This window comes from Apis cerana, linkage group LG11, assembly GCF_029169275.1.
Source record: "Apis cerana isolate GH-2021 linkage group LG11, AcerK_1.0, whole genome shotgun sequence".
Taxonomy (NCBI): Eukaryota; Metazoa; Arthropoda; class Insecta; order Hymenoptera; family Apidae; genus Apis; species Apis cerana.
The window spans coordinates 13,527,131-13,549,040 of NC_083862.1; the positions used below are offsets into that span (position 1 = coordinate 13,527,131).

General features: G+C 41.6%; 2 protein-coding genes across 5 annotated transcripts in view; one reads left to right on the top strand and one right to left on the bottom strand.

Moving 5' to 3' along the window:
- LOC107995814 (metabotropic glutamate receptor) overlaps positions 1–21,534 on the bottom strand; it is a 28,375-nt gene extending 6,841 nt beyond the window's left edge. The window contains exons 1-4 of one of the 4 annotated variants that reach the window (XM_017053501.3): positions 9,013–9,619; positions 7,613–8,424; positions 2,868–2,980; positions 12–668 (exon numbers count right to left, since the gene is read on the bottom strand). In XM_017053501.3, coding sequence (XP_016908990.1) covers positions 12–668; positions 2,868–2,980; positions 7,613–8,424; positions 9,013–9,566 — 2,136 coding nt within the window. In that variant the 5' untranslated portion in view covers positions 9,567–9,619. Of the gene's footprint in view, positions 1–11; positions 669–2,351; positions 2,981–7,612; positions 8,425–9,012; positions 9,983–11,599; positions 12,778–12,868; positions 14,780–20,947 lie in introns of those variants that run through there. The other 3 variants (XM_062082107.1, XM_062082109.1, XM_062082108.1) reach the window with 3 other exon arrangements.
- The window catches only part of LOC107995816 (cysteine protease atg4da), a 43,098-nt gene that overhangs the window by 10,119 nt on the left and 11,069 nt on the right, over positions 1–21,910 (top strand). The gene's annotated exons all lie outside the window — the stretch shown is intronic.

Genomic DNA, 21,910 nt, shown 5'->3' on the forward strand with positions numbered 1-21,910 from the left:
CACATACTCACCTGTAACGCGATGAGAGCTGCCGCGATGCACACCTGGGACGCGGGACTGATGTACCTGGGCCTGACCGCGGTCCTCGACGCCGAGTCGAAGATCCTCGCGATTCTGTTCGTCTTGGTCAACAGCGCCCCGTACACCGCGCTGAAGCTCACTCCGACACCGAACCTCTGCAGTATGCAGGTGACGGTGGTGGGCGTGGCCAAGAGGAGGAACGTGTTCAAATAGCAGACGAGTACCCCCGCCAGCAGGATGATGGTCAGTTCGCGGCCGGACGCCCTCACTACAGGAGTGTCCCTGTGGTGGAACAGGAGGCACGCGACCGCCATAGTTGCCACGATACCCAGGCACGAGATCACAGCAGGGGCGATCGCGAACGCGCTGTTCCACCTGATGTGATTGATCGCCAGCTGGTAGCAACCCCTCTTGTCCTCGTGCGGCCACTTGCCAGGCCCGCAGTCCATGCAGGTGTACTCGTCGTGCACGTACTCGTACTCCTCGCACTGGTCGCACACCCAGCAACAAGTGTCACCCTGTTGCTTCTTTATCATACCTGGCTCGCAGGGTAGGGAGCACGCGGAGATCGGTATGTCCTTGGTACCCCGTGCCCAGACCAGCTCCTCGGTGCGGATGTCCAGCGAGTTGAACCATTTGCCCACCACCTGAAAAATACGTGTACGCACGATTATGTATCGATTTTCGCGTGTATGACGATTTTTTTTTTCGAAGATGTCAAAGATTTTTGATCGAAGGTTTCGTAGGTCGTCGATCTTTTTTTTTTATTTAATGTGGGAATCGAAGTCAACGAAACGAAATCTTTAATTTTGTAGCGGTTTTAATTCAAGGGAAATTTTTGAATCTTTGTTTGAACGAATGATTTTTTTTTTTTTTATTTAGGAAGTCGAAACGAACGATCTTTAATAGGATTTTTAATTATACAGAATGAAGATTTTTTTGGATTTCTTTCTCACGAATGATTTAATTTTATCGTAATTATTAATTCAAGAATCAAGAAGCAATGAATTTTTAAATAGTTTTGATCCACGATTCTTTGTTCATTTCTCTTGTATCTTAATTTTTAAACAATGGATTCCTTGTTGTGATGTTTCATTCAATTTGAAAGAATATCTCTTTCTTTCTCTTTCTCTCTCTCTCTCTCCTAAATATTTTATCTCGTCTTAATTTTCAATAATTTTATCTTCGAATTCGGTAAAATTTGAGAATTCGAAAAATCCGTGTCACGGATCACGTTTCACATCGATCATGGTGGAAATTGTAGAATTTTCGGGAAACAGAGGATGGCATAGCTTGTTTCGAGGACGAGCGTTGATCGACGTTGAAATTTCGGGTTGAAGTCTATTGGACGGGGCAGTCGAGTGGACGCTCGAAACGAGATACCGCGATTTCAATTCTGAGCACTCTGTTGTAACTCTGCTCTACCGAAATAGTACAAAATTCGGAAAAGAATTCATTCCCCCGGGGAAGAAATTTTTTCCAACCTAAAAAAAGAATGTATGTACGATATACCGTTTCTTTTTTTCGTTATTATTTTTTTTTCAGAAAATATTTCCTCCGTTGTATCTCTTCTCGTTTAGATATATCACACTTCGATAATCAGAGATATACGCACAAACGTCGTGTATATCTCTTTTTCTTTTTTCCCCTATACGAGTAATCCGCATTGGTACCAAAGTTGGGCACCAGTTAAAAAGTAACTAGTTAAAAATAAAGTTGTCTTTGTATTTTTAAATTATTTTTTGTTTTAACCTAAAAAAGAATATATATATATTGAACTTTTTGTTGGATCCGTTATCGTTAGATACACCTCTTTTTCTTTTTTCCCCTATGCGAAACTCTGCACTGATGTTAAAATTGGACATTGAAAAGTCCAATAACTAGTTAAAAATAAAGTTACTTTTATAACATTATTCGTAGCTGTTATAATTGATTTGTCTAATTTTGGTCGTTGATTGTTTGACAGTATTATTCGCAATTATTATTGTGTTACGTTTTGAACTATTAAATTTTCTCCATCACCGAATAAAACTCGCGCATCTTGACGATTCAACGTGAGAGAGAGAAAGAGAAAGAGAGAGTTATATTTCATCCTAGATAAGTAAGCGTCCATGTTGGTGGAAGGGGGAAGGTCGCGTTGCAATTTATACCCGCTGCTTTATCGTTCGAAACACGAGTCTGACGATTTACGATTTTTATCGAAAAAACAAGTCGTTAATTTTAGATGCAAGAGAATCAGGGAAAATTTCGTTTCAAATTTACAATTTTTTAAAAATATTGTATATCAAAAGAAGAGAATTTTTGTATGGGATTAAAAATGAATTTTTCTCTAAAAAATGAGTGGAGAGATTTTAATTTTAAACGATTCGAAAACGAAGAATTTCATCTCAACCTCGGGGAGATGGAAGGAAATTTACTCACTTACTCGAAAGTGTGATTGAAAAAATTCTTCTTTTGAAGAGGAAGAAAAAAAGAATCTAACCTCTAAGTGGAAGAGGAAATTAATCGTAAAGCGGTTTAATAATCCCGAAGGAATACGATAAAGCAGGTTAAAAATAGAAGATGAAATTCAATCGTGCTAACTGCAATTCCCTAACGGAGAGCCAACGGGATTATTACAATTTATAGCAGTTCTTCACACCGGCCCCAAACTTCCTCCAACTATAATTCTCTCTCCTCTTTCCTCGTTTAAACCCAATAATAATAGAAAGATTCTTCTCTATATTCGAACGAGCATGAACCAGAAACTTTCGCCTGGATTTTTGCTCGGCTGAGAGGGGAAAAAAAAAACGTAAAAAAAAAGAAAGTTTCGAATAATGAAAAAAAGAACGTGTGTTCTCACTTGCCTGATACTGATAACCGTTGGTGCCGTTATGCTCCGATTTCCGGAAGTTGAGAATCTCGTATCGTGCCAATCCGTCTCCGTGCTCGTCGAACTTCACCTCGCTTCCCGCCGTGTCTGAAACAATTTCGAACATTCGTATTTCGAAAAAATGGGGAGAAGAGATTACAAGTCCAGTTTGAACAAATAAAGTCAATTTAAGAAATTACTTGTTAAAATGCTCGAATAATATTTACTTCATTAGTTGTTTTATATATATATATTGATCCGTTTTTCGTATAACCTAACCTAACTTCAACTGTTTTGTCACTGCAATTATTTCTAATTTTTGTTATTACGATTTTAAATTATCGAAGCATTAGGGAGCTTATTTAGGGAGTTTAAGTTTACACGTAACTTGGACTTGGTTAAATTTTCCCTATCACTGGTTGCAATACACTAGGATCCTCGCCACTATTGTCAAGCTTGTCTACTCCCTGAGTATAATTGTTTCATAGGATAGCTGGATTTGTCTCGAGTTGATCGTCTAAAGGGAAGATGATCGATGCTCTTGTATAGAAAGAGGTTCAGGCTGTGAATTCCCTCTTCAGAATTGTTTATCGTTGACAGTTAAGTTGTTCTACGACTGGGAGGATCTCTCCAGAAAGCATCGGTTCAAGGCCAAGATCGATATATATATATATATATATATACAGGAGAGTATCTCATCATCTTCCATTTCGTTGCATGGAAAAATCGTTTCGTTAGAGATTTAACACAGTTTTATTTTTTTTTTAATTATCGGCTGCTACGCGTCTGCCCTTATATTGGACAACTCGATAACCGATTGAAATTATATTCTCTCGAGTTTTCAACACGATTCGTCCATCCTCGATTTTTTTTTTTATTACGTTACACGAGAAAGGAAGGAGAAAAATTTTATCTCGATCAACAGCTTCGTTAACGATCGATTTGAGATCGAAATCGAGAAATTATCTAATATTCTGCAAATAGAAAAAAAAAAAAAAAGAAAATTAAAAATTTTTCCATCCTCGAAAGATATCGAAAATTTTCCAAGCGAATTAAAGAAATATACAGCGTTGTTGTATACAGTTTTTACCATGTGCAGAATGGAGGCAATCAGCCACCTAATGCATTGCTTCATTAGCGGAGTTGATTGTATCAGATTAGGTGAGAGCGTGACGGATATTTTTTCACCTCGTTCATTCGTCGTCCCGTTTTTTACGCAGTTATGCACATTCGATGCAGAATCTTTTAATTCTTCTTTAATTTCATGATACAATTACGCGACGGAGAAACGAAGGAAGATTGTCGGGATATTTTCGTTAGTCTTTTCGTGTATACGCGAACGAAACTTTGCAGATACGATTTTTACGACGAGTTTTTATGGGTGTTTATTTGATCGTATAAAAAAGAAACACGAAACGAATGTAAAATGATCTTCGTTTCATTGTCGAGGATAAAATTTTTGTTTGTTTATGCGAATTAGAAAATTAGTGTAAAAAACGTAAAAAGTTTGCAAGTTTCTCGTTTCATCGACGAGAAAAACGAAAGTTGAGAATCTTTCGCGTAATTTTGTTCAAGAAACTTCTCGTTCGATCCATGATGGAAAAATAAAACATCACGATATACGATAATTATGCACGTGTAAAATAATATCAAGCTTAATAATTATCGCCAATTAGGAACGAAAAAACGAAAAGAGATTTCGATAAAATCTTGAAATAAACGAGCTTCCTTCTTTCCGAGAGGAGGAAGAAAAATAAAAAATTTCGTTTCTTTTATTTCGCGATCTGCGGTTGGGTCGGTAAGGAAGAAATCTTTCGATATCTTTATTTCTCGCGCTGTTCGAATTTTGTAGAAATCGCAGCGAGCCACACACGGGTCGAATCGATAACGCGGCCGTCACCGATTCGATTCGAGATATCGGGCCGCGTATGTAATCCATGCATTTTATCCACGGTGGCGCGTAAGTGGAGAAAGGGAAGGGGATGGAAGGTGTTGTTGTTATGCATCGATTAAAAAAAGGGGGAGAATAATTTTCGCGCATCCTTCTTTTGAAAAATCGAAGAAGTGAAGCTTCGAAGCGATCCCGCGAAGAATAGAGAAGAAACTACGATTGCTGCAAACTTTTGTCGCTTCATCGTAAACGATGAAGGGAAGAAACAGGGAAACGCGTTACTTCGTCGTATATTGAAAAGAAAAAAATTATATATATATTCCGGATGTATGAACGTACATCGTTTTTTCACGAAGGACGAGAGAAAGTGAAAAAAGGGAGGGGGAAGAGAGAAGATGAATGCATTATTTCTCTCTTGCCCCATCTAACGTATTCGTCACGCATTCGCGTCTGATAAACGGGAGGGGAAAAAAGAAAAAAAAAAGGAAGAAAAAAAAACAATGGCCTTGGACTGCACATTTAGGATCGATACAGCACGATCTCCCTGTGATACTACCACCACCCCCACCTTTCTCCCTCTCCCCCTTTCTCTCTACCTGTCTATCATCCAACTGTCAACCTCTCTCGGACATCCCTTCTCCTCTCCTCTCTTCAACCCTTTCCCTCCTCCCCGGATTTTTTATCTTTTATCTCTCTCTTTCTAAAAGAAAGAAAGAAAGAAAGAAAGAAAAAAAAATCTCGCGGCCTCGTGAACTGCGATCCAGCGCCAAAAATTGCGCCCTTCCCTCCCTCCCTCTCTCTCCCTCCCCCCCTCGGTCACGCTGAGAATTCGTTCCAGCGTTCGGATGGATTCCCATCTGCTCGATTCGGGAATGCATCGACCTCGGGGGAAATGCTTGAAATGGCTCGGTCTCCGCGAAACGAACTTTCATGCTGTTCACGTGATTAGGGGGCGGGGGCCCTAAGCGATACAATTTGTCACGGTGCGGGTATTCGCGGTGATTAATGTGTACGAATCGAAAGTGTGGAATTTTTGTTTTAACAAAAAACAAAGCTGATAATTTATTTATCTTTGAGTAAATTAAAGTAAAGTTTAAGACTTTTTTTCTTTTTTTTTTTGGTACTAAAGTGAAATTTAAAAAGATTAACGTAATAATCAATCGACGACTGTATTATATTCTATATGTTATATGATAAGCGTGAGTAGTCTGAATTCTCATGTACTTTCTTTGATTTTTTTGATAAATGATTTTTGATGAAAATCAACGGGGATATTTGAGGATAGTAACTTTTTTTTTCAGCTTGATACGCTTGAAAACAATTTCCCCGATGGAGAGTTGTTCAAAAAATCGAAACAATTATTTTCTTCCACAATTACTTCCCCATATTTGATACAAGTTTGCGAACATCCATTGTTTTGTTTAATATTTTTTTTTTTTTATAAAATACCGCGCGCAAGAATCAACGTTTTTCATTTTTCATTTCTCGAATATCGAAATCGACAACGATTATTTATTATTTCACATTTACGTCGTTCCATCTCGTTTCTCGAGACTCGAAAACTCGGCACGTTGATATTTCGCTCGCGTATGCATGCATCGAAAGAAGAGGCCACGAGCCTCTAGAATCGCAAATTCTAATATCACCCCCTCCTCCCCCTCCCTTTCCCTCCGCCCAAAGTAAAACTCAATCAAGCGCGAAATACCGAGAGATGAAAACAGCATCGACTCCCTTCCCACGAATTATCCCTCGTTCTCAAAGAGCAGCCACGAGCAGTTAAGCTATGCAGGTGGCCCGTGAAATTTCATATCGGATTCTCTCACGCCTCCCCTCCCCCCTCTCCAATGTCAATGCCTTCCTTGCACCTTCGGTGCACCTTTTTTTTTTTTTTTCTTTCTTTTTGTCGTTCGATATTATCCCCTCGCTCTCGCCTCGTACAAAAGCGTGCGTATGCGCCGCGAATCGCGCCCGCGTTTATTGCTCGAGGAGGGGAGGATCAAAGGACAAATATCCGAATATTCGAATTCCTCCCGCTCTCCATTGTTCCTCCACGCACGCACCCATTACGCTACATTACATTACACTACAATATATTACATTATACTACACTATACTACATTATATTACACTACACTACGTTATGCTACGTTACAGTACACTATACTACGTTATATTACATCATTACACTACACTACGTTATGTTACGCTACACTACACTACACTACACTACACTACACTATATTATATTATACTAAATTACATTATACTGCACTACACTATGCTATGCTACACTACGCTACACTACACTACGCTATACTACACTACACTATACTACACTATATTATATTATATTATATTACACTACACTGCGCTACACTGCGCTACGTTACGCTACACTACACTGCACTACACTATACTACACTACACTAGACCACACTACACCACACTGTGCTACACTACACTACACTACACTACACTACACTACACTACACTACACTACACTACACTACACTACACTACACTACACTACACTGCGCTACACTACACTACACTACACTACACTACACTACACTACACTACACTACACTACACTACACTACACTACACTACACTACACTACACTGCGCTACACTACACTACACTACACTGCTCTACACTACACTACACTGCGCTATACTCCGCTATGCTACACTACACTACATTACACTACACTATATTATTATTATTACTGTACTATACTATACTATACTATACTATACTATATTATACTAAATTACACTACGCTACATTACACTGCATTACATATGCACACGCACACACGCATGCGCACACACATACAAAATTCTTACCTGTGAAGGAGACGTTGAGGAGGTAATTCCTGTAGAAGACGCCACGGTCGTAGTTGGCCATGGAGGGGCAGAGGCCCTCGAGTTTCGAGCACACGTCCCTCTGGAGGTTGTGGAGGGCCAGCGCGAAGGCGTACACCGCGTCGACCACGAATTGGACCTTGGACTCTTGCTCGTAACCCCTTTCGGAGGTTAGTCTGAGGTTGGGGGGGCAGAAGAGCGTTGTGGCGTTGAGGGTCGTTTGGATTGGTCCTTTCCGTTCCTTTTTGAGGAGGCAGTCGAACACCTCCTCCCAATACTCGCTGAACCACGGGTTTCGGCGATTGGTGTCGGGGGTCAGGGAGGCCATGTAGTCGTCGAAGCCGGGAATATTCTCGGATTGGAGCTCGACCGTGATGGCGCCCTCGGCCTCCTCCTCGAGGCCCTCGACGAGCTTGATCTGCCTGCCCCAACCGTCGCTGGCCAGCCATTGGAATGGCTGGCTCAGGTTCGACCTCCTCGCAGCCTCGAGGATCCCTCTCGCGTCCTCGGCACGCGTGAACAGCACCACGGCCCGCGCGTTCGCCTTCTTGCTCAATCTTTGGATTATGTCGTCGAACATGCGATCGTCGGCCGCGCTCGGCACTTTGACAGCGGCGGCTATGCACACGTTGCGCTCGGTCGCCTCCCGCGTGAACACCTCGATCCCGTATTCGCCGTAACTGCCCTCCGAGTACACGGTCGAGACGTAGGACCAGTTGGCGCTCTTCACCACGTCGACCAACGCGATCGATTGGAACGTGTCCGGTGGAACCGTCCTCGCGAAATAGTCGAACCTGACGATCGTCCAACGATTTTAAAGATTATATTTCTCCTTCTCGTTTCCTTTCTTTTATTATTATTAATTCTATCTGTGTATATACTTTGAATAACTTTATCTTTAATTTTTTTTTCTGCTTTTCGTAAAAGTTTTGGATGTATTTGGCGAGAAATAGAATTCTTTCAAAGAAGAAAAGATTCTTCGATGAATTTTATTTTTCTTTTTTTATTATTAATTGTAGTTCGATGCTTCGAATAACTTTCGCCCATCTCTTCGTAGGAACGTATTTGATTAAGAATATTGCAATTTAAAAATCGTGATAAAAATTTATTATCGAAACTAAAAAACATTCTCAAATTCAAAATTAAATTATCGAAAAATTTTTATCCCCTCAATTTCTCACCGGATAGAAATTATATCGATAACGAACCGACCCTCGCTGCAACAAATCTCATTTTACCCAAAACTCGAAAAAGTACTCGTCGAAAATCGAATCTAACCATTCGGTACGTCAACCATTCCAACGCCAAGGTCCAAAAAATCTGAGAAATCCATTTCAACCGCCAAACTCCGCCACCTTCCGAGAAGAAAGAGAGAGAGTCACCTGGTCTTGTCGCTGAGCGCCTTGGCCGTGGAGGCGGGCGAGATCTGAGGGATATGGAACAGTCTGAGCAGATTTGCAACCTGCAACGACACGGAGCTGTAAGACCCCCCTATCACGCCGAATATTGGGCCGGCGCTCGCCGTCTTCTTGACCCTCGGCGCCGACCTGTCCGCGCACTCGAGCACGCTCATGTCCAGGTTCGACAACGACGCCCTCACGAAGTGCAGGCTCTGGTTAAGGGCGTACGTGTCCCGGCCGCACGTGTCCAAAATGTGCACCCCTATAGTGATCCCTGGTAATATCCCCTCGTCCCTGTTTATCTGGTCGACGGCGAACAGCATCGCCTCGAGCCGCTGCACCCCCCGGTTGTACACGTTCGGCCCGCACGAGGCGCCCCCCTTCTCGTGCACGGGGAACAGACCGCCCAGCACAATGTCCCCCGGAATCACCACCGACTCGCTCCTACCCGGCCTCCAATGGCTGCCCCCGTATATGGAGAGCCGGTGAAGGGACACAAGCAGCACCAGCATCCGGGCGAGGGGCCGCTGGCTCATCTTTCTCTCCTCTTCTCTCCGTCTATTTATCCATCCATCCGTCTGTACTTCATCTCACTAGACTCCTTTCTCTCTCTCTCTGTCTGTGGACTTGGAGGAGAGGATCTGGGTCTTGTTCTTCGAGAGGAGGAGGGGGGAGTTTGTTTCGAAGGCTCTGGCTGTCCGCTCTCTCTCTTGATCTTTCTTTTTTTTGGAGAAAGGGTAGGGGAAGGGGAGAGAGGGAGCGAGGAGGGGAAGATCGAAAGTTATCTGACGGTGTCAGCCAACTCGTTTCCCTCGAGGGTCGTCCGTCCGTCCTTCGTGCTTCCTCTTCCCGCGTCGAGCGTCATCTCCCCTCTTCCCCTCTTCTTTTCCCGCTCCGCAGGGAGAAGAGTACGTCGTCGGTGTGTCCCCCCTTGCTCGGGGATCAGCCCAGCCTGAGGAGAGTAGGAAGTTAGTAGTTAGACAAGAAGATGGTTGGGGAGATGAGGTTTGATCGATCCTTCTTCTTTATATTATATTTTATTTTTTTTTTACGAGATTTAAAAGAATTATTGAAAGATTGGCAATATTGTAAAATTGTATACGTGATTATCAATAATCCCTCTTTCTGCTCGGATAATTCGCGAAATTTAAGAAAATTGCGTCTTTTTTCCCCGAAATTCAGTTAAGAGCTCGTATTGTAAAATTCTATGAAATGATAAAACGTGGTTAAACCGTGCGAAAATCGAGAAATTAGAAAAGTTAAAAAAAAAAGAAAAGGTACGAGAGATTTTTCCGTAAAACGAAGAAAAATATTAAGTTCCGTTTCAAAATTTCAAAATTTTTTGTGTATTCGATAACTGTCTACATCCAAGCACCACCCGAGTTTCGGATAGATAGGAATGGAAGGGCGAAATTTACGCGTCCAGAAGAAGTAAAACTGAGAAGAACTGGAAAAAAGTTCGACAAATTAATTGAAAAACGTTACGTGCTATCCTTACGCGATAGGCGGTCGAAAGAAAGAAAGGAGGAAACACGATACATTCGAACTTTTTCAACGAGAACTTTTTCTACGAACGTCGAGTGTCAAGCGAAGTGAGGAGGGAGGGGGGAGAGAGAGAGAGAGACGAAGAACTTTCGTAGCAAGTTTCCCAAGAAGCCTCTCTTCCCCCCCCCCCCTTAATCTCTCTGAATTCTGATCGCGACAGGAGGAGGAGGAGGAAGACGATAAAAGTATTAATAAATCGACCAAGAAGTCGAACCCCCTCCCCTTCCCCAAGGAAAAAATTCCAAACAGATTTTTATCTAAAAACTTTATCCACTCTTCTTCCAGCGAAAAATTCTTCTTCTTTTTCTTCCTACTCCTCGCGATCAATAGAATTTATCGTGGAGAGATTTATTCATTTTCCAATAAATTCCAATCTCAAATTCTAACCTCCATTTATTTAGAGTTTCAGAATTTTTAAATCTTCCTGCAATTTTTTTTTTCTCAAATTTCCATTCTTCTCAACCCCTCGAGTCTCGAGTCTTCCACCTCGTGCATAACAAAGTTTCAACGATTTCGACTTTCGTTTGTATTTCCATCTTAGAGCGATTCTACCCCCCCCCCTCCGAAATTTTCATTTCCATCCTTCTCCAAGATTCTCCAAGAACGCCCTCTCTCCGTCCCTCGAGAATTTCACTCCTCCTCCTCCTCCTCTCAAACTCGGCTCTCCTTATCGCGAGACAACATGTCAACGATTCTTCTTAAATCTACTCTACTTTTCTTTTCTCTTCTTTTTTTTTCCTTTCGAAATTTAATCAAATCGCTGTTCAGAACGGTGATCTATTTCTCCTTTTGCAGGGAAAAGCGGAGAAAAGCGCGGGAAAATTCTCTGCCTGGGTCGAGCTTCGAGCAGAGAGAGAGAGAGAGAGAGAGAGAGAAAGAGAAAGAGCTCGTTAAATTCCCTCTAACTCGTACTCGTTGAGCGGACTTAATTTCACGGAACTCTAACAAGCCGCCGGGCCGTGGTTCCCTAAAGCCTTTAAAAATTCGAGAGCACTCCGCCACTTCCCCTTCTTCTCCTTCTTACCTCCTTACCACAGCACAGATGGGAGGATCGTCGTCGATTCGAGTTGGCGCCCGTTTCAGCGATTGTTTCCACCTTCCCTTCTAAATTGTCTCGCCTCTTGGCTTTCCGCCTTGTTTCCTAACTGGGACTTTGAGCGCCGACTCGAGCGCATTTTAATCGTTCCGTACCGCTATTATTTCTAATTACACCGTACAATTCCTTTCTCCTCCTCCCCTCTTATTTTATTTGTACGCGATTACGCGTGGGAAAAATGCGAATATGTAAATGCGTTGAATGTTTGTCTATCTAGTGACTTTTTAGTGGAAATTTGATGAATGATGATATCAAAGAATTATGTGCTGTAATTCATTTCCTCCTTATTTATACACGATTGTGTGGAGAAAGACATATAAAAAGATACTTAAAATCAATCGAAGTTTATCTGTCTGGTAATTTTCTAGTGAAAATTTGAACGATGATATCCGTTATGTTTAAAGAATTATTCACTTTCGCGAAAGTTTTCTTAGTAAAATCAAGTATAAGAAAGAAAGAAAGGGTTTCAATACTTTCATCGTTATTTCTAATTACACCGTACAATTTCTTTTTCCTCCTCCCCTTTTATTTTATTTGTACGCGATTATGCGTGGGAAAAATGCGAATATGTAAACGCGTTGAATGTTTATCTATCTAGTGACTTTCTAGTGGAAATTTGATGAATGATATCAAAGAATTATTCGTTTTCTAATTACTGTATTGTTATTTCTTTCCATCCTTATTTATACACGATTATGTGGAGAAAAATATATAGAAAGGTATTTAAAATCAATCGATCGAAGTTTATCTATCTGGTGATTTTCTAGTGAAAATTTGAACGACGATATACTACGTATGTTTCATTAAAGAATTATTCACTTTCGCGAAAGTTTTCTTAATAAAATCAAGTACAAGATAGAGTTTCAAGAAAGTGTTTCCATCGTTTCACCGTTATTTCTAATTACACCGTACAATTCTTTTTCTCCCTTGTTTTATTTATTATGTGGGGAAAAATGCGCAAAGATGGAAAAATATGTAAAAGCGTTGAATCGTTTAAAGGTTATCTTTCTAGTGGAAATTCGAATGACGATATTAAAGAATTATTCGCTTTCTGATTATTATACTGTAATTCCTTTCCTCCTTTTTTTCATTTATACATGATTATATGGAGAGAAAATGCGAATATGTCAATCAATCGAATTTATCTATCTAGTGATTTTCTAGTGAAAATTTGAACGACCATATGATTCGACGTACTTGTTCAAAGAATTATTCACTTTCGCGGGAGTTGGAGTTTTCTTGTATAATAAGATCAAGCGCGACGAGTGGAGTCGGAGGGGGAGGGGAAAAAGGAGGAGAAGGAGGAGTAATTTAACGGTAAGAAAAGTTCAAGTACAAGTTCCATCGAGGTCGATCGCAGTCTGCCGGCGGCGGAAGGCTGGCATCATAAACGGGTGCACTTTAACCCCTCTCCCTCCTCCTCCTCCTCCTCCTTCCTCCCCGTGACGCCAGACTTTCCAGACGAATATTTCGCGTTCGGGTAGAAGGAGAAGGAAATAGCCTCGATCGACTCTTTTTTTATCCCGGTTACCCCCTTCTTAAAGCGACCCAATTATCCTTTCCAGCATCCTTTTTTTTTTTACATCTTCTTACGTTTTATCGAAACAGAGATTGGACATCGATTAAAAATTTATAACGTTTCTTCGTTAAATATATATCCTTCGTCCTATCTCGTTCAACAAAATTCGTCACCTCGTGTCGATTCCTTTTATAACGAATTTTTTTAAATTAAATTAGATCCCTCCACTCTCCCTTTCAACAAAACATTCCCAAAATTCACATCCTTCTTGCGAATTCGCATTTCTTCGATCTCTCTTTTCTCCAATTTTTCGAATTTGTCCATATTATTCGTAGGATATTTGGAATTCTCCCTTTATACATCGAATCGTATCACCGATTTTTAGAAATTTAGAATGAAAAAGAGGGGGGATAATCGATAACTCTTTCGGCCAAAAGCAAAGTATCTCCCTCTCTCTTCTTTCTCAACTCTCCTTTCCGTTTCACAGAGGGATCGCAGAGAGAGGAACGCGAGTGTCCTCTCGGCGGAGGGAGGGGGGGATAGAGACGCCGAAAATGGAGGCGTGCACACACAATCGAAAATTTGTCACGTCGCGGCACAGCCACGACAAATCCAACGAAGTAAATGGAGGTTTTATGCAAACCGGGGCTTTCATTTCTCTTCTCACCGGCCAAGTGCCATCCTCTGTTTCCACTCCTCCTCCTTCTTCTCTCTCTTCCCCCTCCCCTTCTTCTTCCGCTCTTTGTTAACGGCCCACTTCTGTCACGCGTGCAGGGCAAACAGGCGGCCACCCTCTCAACGACCACCGTTTCTTATCTATCGAGAAACTTGGGAAGATCTTGAGGAGGGGGGAGAGAGAGCCATTTATCCGCCATATCTCGCATACGGTGTGGATGGAGCATGGTTATTAATCTTGTTAGAGATCTTTCTTTAGTCTTTTTTCTTTCTTTTTTCTTTTTTTTAGATTTTCAAATTAGGTCGATATAAATCGTTAATCGATCATTCGTTCGAGGAAAATTTAATTTGCTGAAAAAAAAGAGAAATTGTTTCTTCGAATAATCTAACAATTTTTATTAAAATTTAAGACATTTGTTCGATATAGGACCATGTTGAAAATCGGTATATAGATAGGAATAATAATAGGAGAAGAAAAATCTTTCCATTCCACTTGCTATTAGAAACGATAGATCTTTTAAAATTACAATAAATTTCCAATTCGTATGCGAGCCAATGCGACAGGATAAGATTAAGAGAACTGGCTTAAACTCGATATATTAAATTAAATTCGAGTCGAGACGAATAAATATCTCTATTTCAACGCGTTTACTTAATCGCGTTATTGTATGAGGATCTTTAAAACTGTTCAATAAGGCTGGATATAATAATCGAAAGTAACGAAAAGGAAGATCTGTCTGAAATTACAAGCGAGACTTTATATTTTTATTTACTCTCGATTCGAGAATGAAACTTAGAATCAACGATCAACGTATTTAATCGTCCTATATATTGTTATCGTTCGCTCTTTTTAATTGTTCAAGAAACACAAAACTACGAACAATAATTTTCCTTATTATAACAACATATATATATATATATATATATATATATATATATATATATATATATGTTGTTATAATAAGGAAAATTATTGTACGATAAATCTTTCCTAAAAATTACACGTAACCAATTTCCAATCCCCTATATATTTCGATCCATCTTTTTCAACCGTTCACCATTGAATCCCAGCTTTTCCATGGTCGAAAGATCGAAAGCCCTCCCCTCCACCTCTCTCGCTCTCTCCCTGCTCGAATATTCTCGCACGCGTGAACTGTTCTCCTCGGCTCGTTCCACGCTCGATGCACCTTCTTCTCGCGCGAAACCTCCACCTCCAGTCGCTCCCCCGCCCCTCCCCTTTTCCCTATCCCCTCTCCGCCCTATCTCGTCCCCGTCTCTCCCCGGCTTTAAATAAAAAGGGGGGTATATCTCTATCCCCGTTTAGAGTATCGACCGACCGTAGGTGCAGCTAACCGTAACCACTCTGGATATTTACCCGGAGCTTTCCAGCTGTCTCCTCCCCCCTCCTCCTCCCGATATTCGCGCCTATCCCGATAAACTCTTTTCCCCTCCCGCTTTATTAATTCGAATTCCGGCGAGAATTTTTTCTTTTTTTGGGAGGAGAGAGGGGAAGGGAAAAGAATTGGAATTAATTTTTTTTTTTTTTGAGAGAGAATCTCATTCTTTCTTACTCGATTGATTTAATTGATCGATTAATACTCGAGTGTGGAGAGTTTGGATTAAATTTCGAGAGAGATGTTATATATATATATTTCGATTGGGAAGGAATGAAATTTTTTAAAAATTTAGAAAAGAAAAAGGATTATTTGTAATTATAGATTAAAATAATTTTTTATCAATCATTTATCGAATAATTAAATATAAGATTGAATAATATGGCGGCTTTTTATATCTAATTGCAAAATAAAATATAGATTCAAGTCAAGTGTATATGAGATTTAAAAATGAGTCTCGGTGAAAAATTTCCAAGCAAAAAGGTGACTCTCTATTCAACAAAGCGAAAATTGTATCAAAAATTGTACATGTTCAAGACACTTGGAAATCTGGTTATTTATTATTACCAATGATAGAGAAAATAGGGGGAAGACGCTTTTAACAATTTCTTCTAACGATTTCATCGCATCGATATTTCGAATATGGTTTTTCGCTTGGAAGAGGTATTTCGAGACGATGCGAACGAACTGCAGAAGAGTTCTATTTTCGAATACGCCATCCCGATCGAATTGTTAAATAATTCCCGGCAAGAAGATCCGGTTCTTGGGGCGGATAGATATCAGAGAGGATTTTCGGTCGTGCGTGAAAAAAATGGCGGGAAAATCAACTTTCGAGAAATCAACTTGATTAATTGATCGTGACGAAATGACTCGAAACGGCGAAAAATTGCCGATATTCTTCAAAGTGATTATAACTTGACTCGAAAAGAAAAAAAGAAAAATTATTCTCTCGATTATTTTCGTACAAGTTTCGTTAAATCTCGAATCATCTTAACTTTCACATTCGCGACAGATATATATATATTTGCTAAATATTCGCGGCTGAATTCGGACGCGGTTGAAAATATAATTTATCAGTTTATCGATTTCCTTTGCGCGACGAGGTAATTTTGGAATCACCAAGTTTCTATATATCATATCAAATCAATTATCGATCCCTTGCGTAATTTTAGAATTGCAGGAAAATCTTTCCTCCTCCCTTAGAAAATTCTCGAAAGGAGAATCCATCTTCAGACACCCAACACCCAAATCAATTAGGTGCAATTAATACTCAACTTCTTATTTCGATCCATTAACTATTTCCTTCCTTCCTTCCGTTCCTCCGTCACACGTTTCTCCTTCTCACGCCGAGAGAGAAAGGAAAGATCCTCCTCCTTCTCTTCCTCCCCCCCCCCACCCGCTCCCCGCGAGAAGCAATCATCGCTGGAAAGCGTTGGAAAACGATGTTCGATTCGAATCTCTAGCCTCTACGTGTTTACGTGGGACGCGCGCGCATTACCAGTTTCCTGGGCAATCACGGGCAGGAAGTTGGCCGCAAAATTATTAGTCCGAAAACCGGATACACAGGCTCCGTATGTATGGAAGGAGGCGGCGTTGAGTTTCGACGAGTTTCATGGAAAAAAACGGGAAGGAAAAATTCGGGACGGAGTCGTTTCTGAAATTCGCAAAATTCCCTAGAAATTTCCCCAAGTTACGGTTATAAAATCGTAGAGATTAATTGATTGTCGAAAGGGAATTAATTTGGAAAAAAGTAAAAGAAATTTGCAAAAATATCGGAATCCTTGTTATTCTCATCAAATCCCCTAGAGTGAGTGACAATCTTTACTTGTTAAACAAATCTTCTGCAATAGTTGGAATGGAATCTGGTTAATTTGTTTGTCTTTAACATCGAGGGAACGTTACCGAACAGTTCCCTAGAAATTTCCCTAAATTACGATTAAATAATAAATTTATATTTTATAATAAATTGTAGATATCAATTGTCGAGAAGGAATTGGTGCAAAAAAAATAGTAAAAAAAATTTATAAAAATATCGGAATTCCTATTATTCTCATCAAATTGACTTGTTAAACAAATCTGCAATAGTTGGAATGGAATCTGGTTAATTTGTTTGTCTTTAACATCGAGGAAACGCTATTCAACAGTTCCCTAGAAATTTCCCTAAATTATGTGATTGAACGTGGATTTAACCATGAATTGTCAAAAAAAAGTTAATGGAAAAAAGTAAAAGAATCTATCAGATTGAAATTTAGAAAAATTAACTTGCACGCATATCGGAATCCCTATTATTCTCATCAAATTCCCTAGGTAGACGAGTTAAATGAATCTGCTTAGAATGAAATCTTGCTGTTGGTTAATTCGTTCACTTTTAACTTAATCAAGAAACGATTTTGGAACTCAAGTTTCAGCACGATTCTATACATAAGCGTAAAGATAATTCGAAAATAGAGGAAATTTAAAATATCCCTAAATTTACGGACATCCGCAGAGTCGAAAGAAAGAAGAATAACTCTTATCCGAAAGTTTTCAAACTCTCCTTTCCTGTTAGTTACAATAATCTCGTAGCCTCCTTTTTCTTTCACTTACTTTTATCCCCACGGTCGAATTAGTTTCCTTCGAGAGATAGTTTGGACACAAAACGAGGAGCATTGTTTCGCCGCTCAAAGCATTGTTTCCCGCGAAATTCTCAGATTCTTCCACAGAACGAATTTTACGAAAGCGAGAAGAGAAAAAAAATGAACAATTTCGCTCCCTTCGTATAGCAACCCGCCTTTTCTTCTTTCCTCTCTCTCTTCGTTCTCCTCGAAAAATCGAATCAACCTTAAGAAAATACTTTTTCCAGCATCGTCGACCGTGTTCTCGGGGAAAAAAATCGAAACGGAAATTTTCCCCTAGGCGCAGAGAAATATATAATTCGAATTTCGAAGGTATCGTTCGTGGATCAACAGCCGGATGAAGGATTAAATATTCCTTCAAGACTCGCGTACCGTTGCGATCTTTATCCTATCGAATACGAAGTAAATTTAATTTCCCCTAGATTTTATACACTTCTTCTCTCTACTCTTACTTTCTCCCAACGTGTTCGAAGTAATAATTCGAATAACCCATGCCTTTGTTCAAATCTCCTTTAACAATCCTCGCCATCGATTTAAATTCGTCTCTTGATCGAATCAGTCAGATCAGGATCGAAGTAAAGTAGAAAGAAAGAAATATATAGAATATATATCTCCTCGATTAAAGGGTGTTACCTACACTCTCGATGGTGGAGTAACAAACTCGAGCTCGCTCCCCTCCCCACCGTTCGACTCGGCCCCACCTCTTTTCCTCCTATCGCACTCTCCCCCTCCCCCTTCCCATCCTCGTTTTCGCTTTTAGTTCCGCCGCCCCTCCCACCACGACCTCCTCAAAACTCGCTACACGCTCGACACTTTGCCAAATGAGTTCTAATTCATGCTCCTTCTTCTTCCCCTTCCCCTTCTTCTTCGATCTTTCTTCGAAGTTCTCGATCGGGTCGACTAACACTCTCCGTTTCTTAGAGGCCTCTGCTCGAAGGCGCGTGATCGTTTAACGACTTCATCCCGTGTTCTTTCACGTTGTCGATTTTAATTCGTCTCCCTTTCAAATAACATCGATGGAAAAGGCGTTAAAGACTTGCTTGTTAATAATAATATAATAATAATTTGCATTTTTCGATTCCCTACGACGAAGAAGACAACTGCTAAGAAATATGTATTTAATTTTTAATATTTTAATTTATAATTCTAGTACTTTATGTAAAGAAAGAAAATTTGTCGAATGTTAAAGTCTACATTTGTTGCTTCGAGTGATTTAATAATAAAGTAATTAGCAAGATGCATTCTCGTTTGTTTGTCAGGGGATTTCATTATTCTTACTTTTCATCTTCTCATACCACGTTCTCTATTTCTCAACGGATAGAGATTATTCGATAACCCAAAAATCAAAAACTCGACTAACCTTATTTTGTATTATACCGACGCTCGCCAAAACTCGAAAAAGACTCGTCAAAGATTAAATCTAACCATTCGGTATAGATTATACGCAAAGAGCTCATCGAATCTATTCGCGAAACGATACATATGCATAAAAGAGTCGAGCACAAATAAATATTGTCGCCGTTCGAAATCGTTCGCATCGATCCAAGCGGTGTCGCCCGCTTCAGTCACATTCGAGAGCGCAAAGGGTTAAAGCATCCTTCCTCCCTCCCCCCCATGATGATGAGGATAGGTGGTTGCGTGATTTCCAAAATCCATCTCTTTCGATCCTCTTCTTTTCGCTCGTTCGTGCGAACTCCAGGTTTTTAGATTGGCTTTTCTTCCTCTCTCTTCCCTCTCTCTCCCCCTTCCTCCTCCTCCTCCTCTGCGATTGGAGCGGAGATCGGAGAGAGGTTAAATTTCCAAGCTCTGGAAGGGAGGAAGCGACGACTCCTCGATTCCGTTCCCATTCTTCGACCTCTCGCGTGTCGCCGCGACCTTGGGCGCGTCTATGCACCGACGACAGTCGTTGGCGCGGCGCGCGAAAGAATCCAGTCCCCTCCTCCTCCCCTCTCCCCTCCCCCTCCCTCCTCAGGGCCGCCCCTCGGGCAAATTTCGCTCGCGCTCCTCGCTTCCTTCCTTCCTTCCTTCCTTCTGACATACATTCGGCCCCGGCTATCGCGTGTCCGCGAGCAACAAAAACAAATCAATACCCCCCTCCTCAGCTCCCCTCCACTGCCCGCGGACACTTATTTCGCCTTCTCCCCTTCCTCTTTTTTCCCTCGGCCGAGATTACTCTTTTTTTTTTTTCTTCCATTTTCCATCAGTGGACACCTTTCACCTTCTTTCTTCTTTGCTCATCCTCTTCTTCATGTTCTTCTCTATTCTTTCCTTTGCCCCTTTTGCCGATTCTCGATCCTCGAGATTATCGATATTATTATTCCTTCTATAATTATTTCTTCTATAATGAAATTCGTCCCCATAGGATAAGTTACGATCGAATTCGATGATTTCTTTTTTTAACACGCCGGAATCTCGAAGAGAGGGTTCTTTCCTGCTCTCCCCTTCCTCGTGGAGAAAAAGCGAGAGAACACGAAGAATATCGTATCGCTCGATTTCACTCCGCCGCTTGGAGAAAACGGGGGGGAGGGGGGATAATGGTCCCCGAGGAGGAACGAGAGATAAAATAAGATAAAATAGAAAGAAAGAAACCTCCTCCCCTAAATCTCCTCTAAACGAATCCTCGTTTAAAAGTCTCCAAGTACGAGAAAATTGCCGGCCGACCTAAATAAAGGATATCTCTCTCTCTCTCTCTCTCTCTTCTCTTTCATTCATTCGGGGAAAAACGCAGTCGGCGACGAAGCCCGGGACACTCCTCCGCTTTCGCCTCTCCGTCGGCGAATAATAATCAGCCCCCGGATACCAGCACCGCGTGCAAATATCGCGTGCGTATCGAATCGATAATACGTTCCTGGCGGGACAGGAGGACTCGACGTCCTGTTTACCGCCCCTAAATCGGCGTCGAATTGGATTGGAGACGGGTGGGTGGGTGGCAGTATCGCGTGCAACAATTCCCTCCAATCCCCTCCTCCCTCCTTCCTTCCTCGCTCCACACTCGTGGAAAAAATCGAAGATCCATAGATCGTCGAATTTCTTCATCCTTCGCAGAGAGAGAGGGGGAGGGAGCTCTACTTACCACCATCCGGACGATCCTCGTGCGTATCCCTGGGGAGGATCCACGATCCTCCGGTCGATCCTTCTCCTCCCCGAGAATCACCTCTCACTTGTGCTCCCCTCCCCCTGCGATCGATTCGCCGACCCCTCGCACGTGCACACCACCAGCCTCGATCGCCGAAAGATCGGCCTCACCGTTTTTACGCACCGCACTCGATCCTGGACCACCAGGCGAACGAAGAAGAAAGGAGAAGGGAGGGAGGGAGGAAGGAAGCGGCAACGGGACGATCCCACTGACTCGATTACGCTAATATATATATGTATATGTATATGTGTGTATATACATATATATATATATAGGCGTGGAGGATGATCCAGCGTCCTTGGCTCCGAGAGCCGATCTCCTCTCCTCTCCCCCCGTAGTTGAAACTGACTAACTCGTCCGGATGTCGAAAGGGGATGATGCTCGACGGGGGTTGTTTGGCAACATGACGTCGGGGGGATGAGAGCGCGAGAAGCGGACTACGCGTCCGCGGTTGCCGCCACAGCACGACTGGCCGGCCGGCCCATCTACCCTCTCGCCGCTTCCTCCTTTCCACCGCCTTCCTCCTCTTCCTCTTTTCGCACGCGCGCGCGCTCTTTCCCACCCTCGCTTCTTCTCCCTCCCCTCCTCTCGTTCCGCCCGAGCCGCTATTACCGTTTCTCGCTGGATCTCCCCCCCTCTTTCTCTGCTCGTAGCGATCGTCGAATCTCCCGCCAACTTTTCCATTTTCCATGTGACACTTTCTCCTCTCCTCTTTTCTCCTCCGTGGAAGAAGAGTCGAGGTTCCTTTCTTCCTTCCTTCCCGAATTATATCGAAAACGTGGATACGATTATCTCGGAGAGACATGTCGTATATTCGAGTACGAGTGAAACAGGTGATTTGGTTATCGAAGGGGAAAAGAAAGAGGGGAAAGGAATTTGCCTAACTTGAAAACGGATAAT